The following is a 12,513-nucleotide window of genomic DNA, read 5'->3' on the forward strand; positions in this document are numbered from 1 at the left end:
TGACCGATCGTCTTACTACACCGGTGGATATTGCTCACCATCACTCCATTAACCCACTTGTTGCATCTTCTCTAACTCAGATTGTTATAGCTCTTTGGGGCAGGGGACTCTCTTTTACTATATGTCTATAGTGTGCCTAACAGAATAGAGCTTCCGCTCTGATTGAATCATCTAGCCGCCATAATATAAACAATAATAATAATCTACAGCAAATTTTAATAAGCATTGTGAGGAATTCTAAATTGTATCTGAATAAACAAAAAGGAAACTAAAACTTGCACTGTACAGCATTAAGCTGGAACAAATTACCATATTATCAATATCATGCACCTAAGAAAAAATGAAACAAACATTGATCAATATCTCATACCTCATTCAGTTCTGAAGGAGTTTGAGATAATGAAGGATTCACACTTTATCCAAAGACTTTAATCTGTGGAAAACAAGTCAACTGACTGGGAATGTAACAGGTGACTGGTTCTCTAAGGAGAGGCGGGACAGCTCCATCCATGACACACTTAGGTTGCCTCCCCAGGTGGAAAAAATTAGCAAAGTCATGTGACAGGCAGATCATGTGGCTAAATAGGGTCCTTGGGGATGCCAATAAAACTTCTGGAAATCCAGAAGACTCAAAGTGTGAATCCCTGAGAGTTGCCACTCAGTAAAAGCAGGGAGGCCTACAGGTTGTGAATGTTTAGAACCCGGGAAGGGCTGAAAGTTGAGCCTACCTTCCCAGCCAGAAAACAGCAGCTTCCCAAACAGTACCCAATAACACTAGTCCGTTTCTCTTTCGCATCCGCGCGTGTGTGTGTGTGTTTGTACATGGGTACCAAAATATATGTATATTAATACACACAGACAAGTAAACAAACGTTATATATGTAGGAAATGGGCTCAAGCCACAAACATTAAGGTCCAGGTATCCCAAAGTCAGGATTTGTTCATAATTGCAGTTTGGTTTGGACCATTTTTAATATGAATTGAATACAAAATCTTCAGGAAAACACACAGCTTTTAGAAGTTCTATGTTGGGGCCAGTCATGTTTGTTTCTCTCTCTTCATTTCTCAACTCTCTCTTCTCAAAAACTCTCACAAAATCTTCCATCCAGAATGTGATCATGATGTAGGGATCTTGTTTCGAATATTACACCAGTGTCAACAGCTTCACTGACTTCCGCGCCTGAAGCACTTTACCGGCTTTACCAACAACTTAGTGACATAGTTTACAGCAGATTGTTTAGAGTTTGCTCTTCACTGCACAGATAAATTGTTGTGAACTCACGAGCCTGGAGGGTGGTGTTTTTGATTTCACCTGATTCTGAGCCTCCAATGAAAAGTGTAAAGTAGCTGTAATCATCCAATCAAAACTGTGTCTCATGTAAACACAACAACAGTTTAGCCATTAGACCTTTATACTTACATTGGGCAGCTACAGAAAATACATTGTATGTTTTGTTAACTTTATTTACCATCAGATCAACAAGAATTTACACTCCATCACAGTGATGCACATTGGCTTTACACAATTATTAGTTATTAGTGTAGTTAAATTTTGATTGTATAGATGGAAGAACAGACTCAAAACTTGCTACTGCTTCCTAGCAACGATATCTTATGTCAACATAACTGAGATCTAAGTACAGAGCTTTAACCATGTTGGTGTTAATTCATGTTTCACAATTAACTACATATCTGACACTTACTTACTGCGAAAATACATAATATTGTGTTTCTGACTGCAAACTGTAATGCATCTACAACATGTAGAATTAGGAGGTTTTCACTAACTTGCACCATGATAACATTAATAAATTAATAAAGGAGCCATTGTGAGCCAAATTAAAAATAAGCAAATGAGCAGTAAAAATTATTGTTGCCTGTGGTGAGTCAGTTAATAAGTAGGTAAAAATATATGAAATAATAAGTGTTTGAAAGGTAGAAACAGCATGAGGAAAATGACTCAGTGGAATGTTAAATTTGCTGCCTGAAACATTAGACTGCATAGCCTGCAATATATTATTTACTTCCTGTGATCCTCGGACTTAGCACTCGCATAAATAGGTTGACATGTTGTTTCCCTAGTCATGTTAAATCCATTCTAAACTAAGTTAGAATGCAGATCTCTGTTCATACTCAAAAGCTTAGCAGTCATATAACTGTCCGAATAATCCTAGTGAAATGTCTAATCTCTATGGGTATTTTTGGTCAGAGGGATATTAGAAAATTCCATGTTCATAAGCCCGTCTTTTTTCCAATTAATGCTTTATTTATATAATGCTTTATTGTGAAAAAAAACCAAGAGCCCTTGGTGTCATTTTCAAATGCAAAGATTGAAATATAGACCTTTTGATTTCTAATGAAGAGTTTGAAGTCTCCTGGGTGAACTCTTGAAACAGTGTCCTGAATGAACCCCAGTCTTTGGTTTGGCTGAAACAATGGAAATAAATGAATTCTTAAAGTTCACTATGTCCAGATTCATATCAAAGCTATCATATATGGGGGAGGCCATGGCCAAAAATTCTTCCAAGGAAGGCAACTCCAAGTTATCACCACAATCATTCTCTCCCTAATTCACACACAAACATCCGTTTATTGGGAGCAATTTTTCCTCCCACAATTTATACTATTAACCTAAAATCAACGAGAGGCAAGGCAAATCCTGATCCTGCTCCCACTGAAGACAATGATGAAATTCCTATTCAGTTCAACAGGAGCAGGATCTAGGAGGGCCAGGGGTCCAGTTGAAAAGGAACCTGACTGTCCAGTCAGATATACTGAGCAGACTCCCAAAGTCCGGTTACTGCGGGAGAGGGAAGTGGGGAGGCGCCAAGTCATCATCATGGCATTGCAGGCCCCCACTTAGCCAGGGCCACCTCCTACCTGCATTAGGTGGCTGCAGCTCCTAGCCCCGGTTCTGCAGGCAAGTCTCTCCTGACCCATGCAGGGAGGGGGGAAGAAGGGAAAAGCAGTGAGCGATGGAGGGAGAGGGAAAGAGAAACAAACAGGGACAGGGCCTCAGGAGGAAGGGGCAGGACAGGAGTGGGGCCTCTGGGCATGGGTGAGTCCTAGGAGGAAGGAGTGGGGCAGGGGCAGGTCCTTGGGAGGAAGGGAAGGTTCTGGAACTTGCTGGAGTGTCCAGTTTTTAAATATTACGAAGTTGGCAACCCTAGCAGGATCAGACCTGAATTAATGTCAGCAGAAGGATTATAATGGGGTGTACAGGCAATTTAAGATTTATGAGACCAGTACTACCCCATGCCAGGTTTTCAACAAAGGACGGTTGGGACAAGAAATGAGGTCACTGACGGAGAGGAAGAAGTCTTGGGAAAGCCATGTGGGCTGATGATGCTTTTGGTTTTAGTGCCCAGATTTGTATAATCAGAGGTGGGCTGGAACTTCCCTCTCCCTTCAGTGGTGAGAGATCAAGTTGGTTCTTGGTGGGTCCTGCCTGTGTGTCTGTCAGAACCAGGAGAGCACCACAGGCTTGGAAATGTAATCCTTAGGGCAGGATAGTAGTGCGAGCATGAGGGAAGGCCTGCTGGGATATAAGGAGACTGTATAAATCCTGCCTTTCCTAGAGGTAATAAACCAGGAGGCAAGCAAGCTGTCCTGTTGGTCTCTCCCGTAAGGTATGGAAAAGTAGACCTCTCTGTATTTATTATATGTGAAATTTGTTTTGCTTTGTAGTGATTCTGAGACAGACTCTTCTAATAAGATTCTGTGAGACCATGTAGATAGCTTCACTGCCTCCTCCCCCCCCCCCTTTTTTTCCCTTCTGCAAATTGAAATAAAGCTTCCCTGGCCCCAAACTTCCAACCTGAAAAGGGAGCTTTTTCTGTTTATAAATTCCATGGACGTGCTTTCTATTTATTTATTTATTTATGTATAAGGCCCCTTATGTGGCTAAGCAGCCTGAGATTAAGGTCAAGCTGAATGAAACCTTTAAATAACATTCAGGCCAATTGAATTTACAGCGTACACAAATTATATACCATTACATATTGCACTTTACATTTGCGTTATTTGATCTAATCCTGCATGATATGACTCAATACAATATTTAAAAAAAATGTTTTCCTATACCTAGTCTGAGTGGGCCCAATTCTCCCCATTGGATATCTGCTCATTACCGTGGAGGTACACCAGAGGTGCATTGGCTTAATGTTACTAAAATAAAATCGTGATTCAGTAAATCTCTTGAACCTTCCTCCCTCTGGTTGGGGAGAGGGTCCACAGGCCAATCCATGCTCTCTAGTCTGCTCCCCATAGATTTGTAGAGGCATCAGTGCAGTCTTTTAAACAAGCCCAGCGTTCTTTATATTACAGTTGTAGGTACAGGAGTGAGCACTTCAGAGGTTTGCTGTCCTCTGTGATACTTACAAGACATGTGCACACAGGAACTGTGCTTTGGTGCAGTTTGTTTATCTTTTTCTACATTTTTTTCCTTTCCAAAAAAAGTTTTTGCATCTAATTTCCATGTTTTTGCAATTAAAAATTTAAAAAAGTAAAGCCACCCTTTGTTAAATATGTAGCTTTATATTTTATTGTTTATGGTGTTAAGTGCATGTCACAACGTGCTGTGCACAGGATATGATACGCAGCTAAGTTATGTGGCAGAGTCGAGACTTCCTGAATAACTGTAGCCAAATCAGTTAATTCCTCTATGCCTCAGTTCCTCATCTATAAAATGGGCATTTTTCCTTTCTTCTACCCTTTGTCTGGGGTTTTGATCGTAAACTCTTCAGAGAAAGGACTATCTTTCAACAGATGTCTGTATAGCATCTAGCACAAGGGGCTCCAACTCAGCTGGGACTCCTGGGAATACTGTAATAAAATTAGAAATAAGAGTAATAATACCAAAGATTTACTGCATGTAAACAGGTGGTAAAATCTCTTGCAAATAGAAGCTGAAATAATTTGTAACCAAAAAGGGGGGGGAAAGTTTTTATTCTTTTATTTCCATGATTCCTTCTTATTCTACCAAAAGAACAGGACTGAATGTTCTCTTTAGATGAAATGATTCACCATCTTTTCCCTGGCTCTTAAGTGTCATCTCTCTTGCTCCATTATAAAGCTGTGACAAGCAGTCTGATTGTGATTCTTGATACATTCCTTAGAAAATGCCCTCTGTTGTTTCATGAACAGTGCTACTGAGAGGCTTCACTATACCTTTACAATATGGTAAGAAACAAAAACGGTCTGTAAATCTGACCCTCCAACCTCACTGATCATGAAATTCCTGCTGGAAAGCCCCTGAAAATAATAGTTTCCTCAGTTCTTACTGTATTGGATATTTTAACTAGTAAATATTTTCCTTGACACCTTGGCACTTACCATGCCCAGCCTTCCCAAGGTTCAGAGCAGGAGAAAATGGATTATGCACTTAATAATAAAAGGCGAGTCCTCCGACTGGTTCTACAGTGGGCTGCTTCGTATGGAGATCTGCTGCAAGAGGATGAAGCAGCAGTAGCCTTTCTGGAGGTACAGTGGGATTGCTATTGTATCATTATACTGAAGAGCAGCTACCGAAGAGGGTTTGCATCAGTCCACTTCACAACCTTTAGAATTCTGTTGACAAGTATGTAGATGCCATAGATCATTTTAAAGTGCAAAGCTCTCTTTGTGTTTTCTTTCTCAGTTTTGGCTGCAGAGTACACACGTGATTGGTTTTTATTTTAATGCACAACACTTACAGAGCCAGCAGGTACAAATCCTTGCCGTGTGGGTATTTGTAAGATGCTCTGTTGCGCAGTGAAGAGGGCTCTGACAACAGCGGAACCATTGTAGTTCTGCTGTGCAGTGGTGAGAGGCAGGATTTTGCCAAGGGAGAATAGACCCTCTGCATGCCACAAAGGTCTTCCTAAACCCTGTCATGTAGATGGTTTGTTTGAATCTTGTTGTGTTGTGCCAGGGAGGGGCTAGAGGATCTGTCACGATGTGACGCCAAAGACCACTCTGTCCCCAACTGAGGCTGCCCTGCAGCCACACTGGCTGCTGTAGACTGGAGTCCTTGCCTCCAAGGTCCCTGCCTATCTCCCATACACACGGCCCAGCTACAGCATTTGACCCATAACAGTGTCAATTGTTATGAAGATTGTAAACTCTTTGGGGGCAGGTACCATGCCTTTGTTTTTGCTCTGCAGTGCACAGTACATTTGGAGTGTCATATAAGGAATAACAACAACAACAACAAAAGTGAGATTGCTCCTTTAAAACAAAATGACCTAACTGTAACAGTGTTCCATTGCATTATGTATAAAATTACCTATGTTACCACATTATTTGTGAAAAAATAATGAATTCCATAATCTTTCTCTGTGATCTTCTAAAAATGTGGAGTATGGCAGTGCAGTGCTTAACGAGAAAAAGCACTTCCACATCTGTCTCACATTTTTACCATTATGCTTCCTTCCTGTTTGTGCAGTTTTAATTTAAAACACAAATAGAAGGGATACAGGAATAGGCCAGAATTTGAGTGTTGTGGTGCATCTTATTGTTCCCTTATTCACTAAACTGGGTCTTACTCTTAGTAATCAGTAAACTAGCATATGTAAGCTCACTAATCCTTTATCCTTTTAGGTACAACTCGTCTATTGTGTCATTGTTCAAAGACTGTTCTGTATCATTTACAGGAATTTTATGTATCTGTATCAGATGATGCAAGAATTATTACAGCACTGAAAGAGCAACTCTCAGAGCTAGAGAAGACTGTAAAACAAATGTAAGGTCTTCCCTTTTTTGGTTCATTTTACAACTAAATACCCAGTGAAAAATGTCTATCTTAGAGCTGGCTGGAAAATGTTCCCCAAGTCCATGGGAAGCTTTCAAGATGGCTGCTATAAAAGAAAAATGCTTCCATGCATGCATGTTCAGACAAGCATATGTGACACTTTTTCTCTCTATGAACATTCTTGTGAATACCAAATTCACTCACAAACGTTCACACAAAGAATATGAAAGGAATTGTAAATTCCACTGAAGCAAAGAGATCAGCCTAGATGATCTAATTGTTCCATGTGGCCTTAAATTCTATGAAGCTATGAACAAAATTGCAAATTAATATTTGTGTACAATTTTTGCAATATTTGCCCAATCCTAGTTTAGACTATGATAATCTTTCTTTATTTTCTTAATATAAAACATATATGAATACCTAAATACAATAGTTTGGAGAGTGGTCAACGTCTAAACTGATATATTGTAGGGAATATCGTCCAAAATATATTTAATGACACAGTGTGCTTTTTCTGCTTTCTATAGTTCGGAAGAAACTAAGGCACCACAAAAGAAGGTAAATGGACTTTATTTGGCAATCTTCTAAAACAAAGGCTTCGCTTTAAGACTTACATTCTTTCCTCTTCAGTAACATACAATTTATTAGAACAACACATATTGAAATATTTTCAAGACTTAAACTGCAAGTTTCTTTGTGTTACTTTCTCACCTGGATCTTTGATACAGTATGTCTAATTAGATCTACTCCATGTTTCTTCTTGCATTTATGATTATGGGGTTTTTTGATTGTTTGTTTCTGGCAGCACAAAATACTTTTGCAGCAGTTTAACACAACTGATGACAGAGCACAAAAACGCCAGCCGATCAGGGGGAGTGACGAAAGTAAGTATATGCATACAGGGGTTTGCAGCACTCTGTTTTCTGATATTTGTAATAAATTTATCACTCCTGAGGCAGAGATCAAAATAAACATAAGTATCCACAATTGACAAATCTGGGGCAAAAACATGTTTGCATTTCTTCGCCTAACGTGGTGCTTAGTCACTGATTTTAATAGAACTTCCTCAGACCCAAAAATACACTCTTTTAAAATAATTAATAAACAAAGTAGTTTAAAAAACAGCACTAGTAATATGTAGGTGTGTAGTACATGTGCAATGAGTGATCTGTAACACACATGACATTGGGGGCTTTATTCCCCACTAGTTACACACGGGTGTAACTCCGTAGATTTCCTTGGAGTTACATTGTCATAAAATGTGTGTAAATAGAATGGAGAGGCAGGCTTTGGATCTCTGGCCTATAACAGGAAGGCCTATTAAATAGAAGCTTTAGTTTGCTCGCATGAACCATTTTGTCTTTAGTTTGACTCCCATGCAGCGTTGAAGATAAAATTTACATCAGTGCCTCAGCTCTACTCACTCTACTCACTTCTTTTTACCTTGGGCTGGAGATGCTCCTCTGTGTGGAGGCATATTGGAGACCTGGCTCTGTGGTTTATCCATTGTAACCAAAGATATTTTAAAAATCCCATAAATCCTGTCCCAGCTGTTAGTCAACATTTCAAATGGGTGTTAAAATTTATCTTCACAATAAAAGCTGCCCCAGCTTCGAACCCAGCATTGTTCTGTCAGTCAAGGGACACTTTGGATTACTGTATGAACAATAATAGTAAAAATACAGCCACATGCAAGTTTGTACATCAAGGATCAAAAAATTGATTTATAGAATGGGAGACTGTACCTTGGAATGCAGTGATCTGAAAAGGACATCGTTGTTGGTAAGCAAGTGAATGTGAGGTCCCAGTGTGAAGCTACAGCAAAAAAGGGGTGCCATAATCCTTAGCTGTATAAGGTGAAGAATATTAAGGAGGTGGCACTAGATCTGTATATGACATTAGTGAGACTACTGCTGAAACATTGTACCCAGTTCTGGTATCCAGACTTTAGAATGGATGCCGAAAAGTTGAAGAGGGCTCAGAGAAGACCTACAAGAGTAACTCATGGTCTGGAAACCATGCCTTGCAGTGAGAAACTTAGAGTTCAATCTATTTAGTTTATGGAAGAGAAGTTTGAGGTGACTTGATGATGGTCTATTAGTACCTACACAAGGAGCAGTTAGCTGATATTAGAGGACTATTTAATCTATCAGACAAAAACACAGCAAGATCCAATGGCTGGAATTTGAAGTCAGCAATATTCAGACTGGAAATGAGATACAAGTTTTTAGCAGTGTGGATAGTTACCTATTGACACAGGTTACTAAAGGATATGGTCAATTCTCCATCACTTGGAGCCTTTAAATCAAGACTGGATAAAAAATGTGTTCTAGCCCATCAATTGACTGGATTTGCTGCAGGAATTACCAGGAGAAATTATGTAGCTTGTTTCATACAGGAGGTCAAGTTATATAATCATAAATGGTCCCTTCTGGCCTTAAAATCCATTTATGAGTAATGACATTTATAATTATGAATGCTAAGGTTAGAGTAATCAATTCTCATGGCTGAAGGTATTTGCTGATTGCCACAGAGAACGCTAAGGAATTCCCCCCGCCCATGTCCAGCACTGCCAGTTGGCTAGGTGCATTATTGATAAAAGGGAGTTGCCTTCCTGTGAAGTAGGAATGGGCACTGCAGGAGCCAGGATCACATACTTAATGGATCAACAACTTGATCTCATTTGTCTGTGTTGCCTCCTTACTGAAGTCAATAGAGCTACCCCAATTTACCCCAGCTGAGGATATGACCCTTCATATTTTTCCTATGGCTCCTCTGCTATATATGCTCAGTCTGAAGTAGTTTGCATTCTCTGTGGTGTTATATTCAACTCTGCCCAGGACTCTCATTTGGATAATGGGCAAAGGAATTCCATAAGAAATTTCAAAATGCAAAAATTACTTTTTCAAAATAAAAAATGGAATAAAACGGTTGCCAGGTAAGTGTTGTAGTTCAGTTTTGTTTCATATTCCATGAATGGTGTGAGTGAGACAGAGACTGATGTGTGGACAGTTATAATAGCTGCACAGCGGCAAGAATGACTGTGCAGAGTAAAAAGTGGGGCTCCTCCATGATGGAGCCGTGCATCTTGCACTTCCAGCAGAAGTGGTCTACTTACATAGGCTAAAGCACCCCAGGAACAGCACTAACTGGCACCTTTGGCATGAACCTACACCGCAGCTGAGGCACACTTAGCACTGCTCAGGAAGAATGGGTGTAAAGGTGTCCTTAAATCACCTTGCATCCCCCCAGTCCTCGGATGTATCTGCACCAATCCAGCCCCTGGGTGCAACTCAGAAGAATTTACAGCCTGAACTAAGTTGCACCAGCTGCTTATGGCCCTAAGTGCCATTACGGCAGCTAAGGATCAGAAGAGCTTAGAGACATCTTGGCCATGCCGCCTTTTCTCAGCCATGCTTCAGGCACTGGTCTCCTGATTGTATGCATAGGAGCCCACAGGGCAGTGCTGTGCCAGCTGAAGGCCCCTGTCCTCTGGAAGCTGGTTAAGCTGGCTTTAGGGCACTTTGCCCTGGGACAGGGAGCCATGGCTGCCGTATTACAGTCTAGCTCTGGGTTTTGGCTTTTTCACTTCTAAAACTATATTAACATGGTCTCCCTCTTCTTTTGCCCTCCTTTAGATCTGCACATCCTTGACCAAATATCAGCCGCCTCTCCCTTTCCAGCATGGAAAATCACAATAAGGAGATACTAGGCTCCTCAAATTTTGGTGGGATCGGGTTCCCCCCCCCAAAAAATTGAAAAGCAGGGACCCCATTCTGTCTTTCCCCCAGCTAACTGCACACCTCACTCTTCCCCCGCATTAGCCTCCTTCACAGCATTGCAAGGTAGTTACATGCCAGATATGCTAAACATTTGTATGCCCCTTTATGCTTCGGCCACCATTCCAGAGGACAAGCTTCCGTGCTGATGATGCTTGTTAAAAAAAATTATGCATTAATTACAATTGTGACGGAACTCCTTGGGGGAGAATCGTATGTCTCCTGCTCTGTTTTACATGCATTCTGCCATATATTTCATGTTATAGCAGTCTCTGATGATGACCCAGCACATGTTCGTTTTAAGAACACCTTCACCGAAGATTTGACAAAGGTGCCAATGTGACATTTCTAAAGATAACTACAGCACTCAACCGAATGTTTAAGAATCTGAAGTGCCTTCCAAAATCTGAGAGGGACAAGGTGTGGAGCATGCTTTCAGAAGTCTTAAAAAAGCAACACTCTGATGTGGAAACTACAGAACCCGAACCACCAAAAAAGAAAATCAACCATCTGCGGGTGGCATCTGACTCAGATGATGAAAATGAACATGTGTTGGTCCACAATTGGATTATTATCAAGCAAAACCCATCACCAGCATGGACACATGTCTTCTGGAATGGTGATTGAATCATGAAGGGTAATATGAATCTTTAGCACATCTGGCACATAAATATCTTGCGATGCCGGCTACAACAGTGCCACACAAATACCTGTTCTCACTTTCAGGTGACATTATAAACAAGAAACTGGCAGCATTATCTCCTACAAATGTAAACAAACTTGTTTGTCTGAGCAATTGGCTGAACAAGAAGTAGAATTGAGTGGACTCATAGGCGCTAAAGTTTTCCATTGTTTTATTTTTGAATTGAGTTATTTTTTGTACATAATTCTAAGTTCATATACATCATTGTTCTAAGTTCTGTACTTCAGTTGTAAATTCAACTTCCATGATAAAGAGATTGCACTACAGTACTTGTATTAGGTGAATTGAAAAATATTATTTCTTTTTTTTTTACAATGGAAATATTGTAATAAAAAATAAATATAAAGTGAGAACTGTACACTTTGTATTCTGTGTTGTAACTGAAATCAGTATATTTGAAAACGTCCAAAAATATTTAAATAAATGCTATTCTATTATTGTTTAACAGCACAATTAATCATGATTAATTTTTTTAATTGCTTGACAGCCCTAATTTTTTACAATTGTATATTTGTTGTGAGGGCATTTCCCTTCATTTTCTGAAACATTCTTGATTTTTCAATAACACATTTAAATATTAAAAAAAGGGGACTAGAACAAATGCAATGCAGCTTAAATTAAGCCTTGATTTTGATTATGAATCTCTTATCAAATCTGGTTTTGTAAATACAGTATGTAAACTCTTTATATTGTATATAGAGCATTCATAGCCAATTTTTCTTAACTTCTTACAAAATAAAAATCACTTATTGAATATTTGACTATCCAGTGGCTTGAAAGTTAAGGAAACGTCAAGTGATACTGCCTTTTATGAATAATATGGTAACATTGGAATTTCTGATATCATATAATTTGCTAGAAGTTCCTGCAAATCAGTCATTGCAATTAGTCAAACTTTAGAACAATTAGCAATCTTGGAGCTGCAGTACCAAATAAAGTTGTTGCGATCTGCTAGCGTTTGTTATATCTGTTAGCAATGCGTTATTGAAGTATAGCAAGTAATTTGCACTGTAAACTGCATTCGCTTATGTACGGCAGTCACAATGCACTCTTTTGTCTTTAGTTCTGTTTAAGGTATACTGTATCGACCACACCTACACTACTATCCGCGTGCCAGTGATGGCCTCTGTTAAGGAAGTGATCAGTGCGGTAGCAGATAAACTGGGTTCTGGAGAAGGCTTGATCATAGTAAAGATGAGTTCAGGCGGAGGTATGATTTTTGCATGATCTTTAATGCTTCTCATTTAAAACGAAGCACAAAACCAATACTAGTTTGGTAAAGGCTATTCCAATAAATT

General features: G+C 39.6%; 1 protein-coding gene across 2 annotated transcripts in view; it reads left to right on the forward strand.

Annotated features, from left to right (window-relative positions):
• RAPGEF4 (Rap guanine nucleotide exchange factor 4) overlaps positions 1 to 12,513 on the forward strand; it is a 227,684-nt gene that overhangs the window by 184,477 nt on the left and 30,694 nt on the right. For both annotated transcript variants that reach the window (XM_084643984.1, XM_084643985.1), the window contains 5 exons: positions 5,331 to 5,481; positions 6,633 to 6,721; positions 7,261 to 7,291; positions 7,539 to 7,617; positions 12,279 to 12,425. In XM_084643984.1, coding sequence (XP_084500110.1) covers positions 5,331 to 5,481; positions 6,633 to 6,721; positions 7,261 to 7,291; positions 7,539 to 7,617; positions 12,279 to 12,425 — 497 coding nt within the window. The remainder of the gene's footprint in view (positions 1 to 5,330; positions 5,482 to 6,632; positions 6,722 to 7,260; positions 7,292 to 7,538; positions 7,618 to 12,278; positions 12,426 to 12,513) is intronic.

This window comes from Lepidochelys olivacea (genome assembly GCF_965140295.1).
Source record: "Lepidochelys olivacea isolate rLepOli2 genome assembly, chromosome: 11".
NCBI classification, from domain to species: domain Eukaryota; kingdom Metazoa; phylum Chordata; order Testudines; family Cheloniidae; genus Lepidochelys; species Lepidochelys olivacea.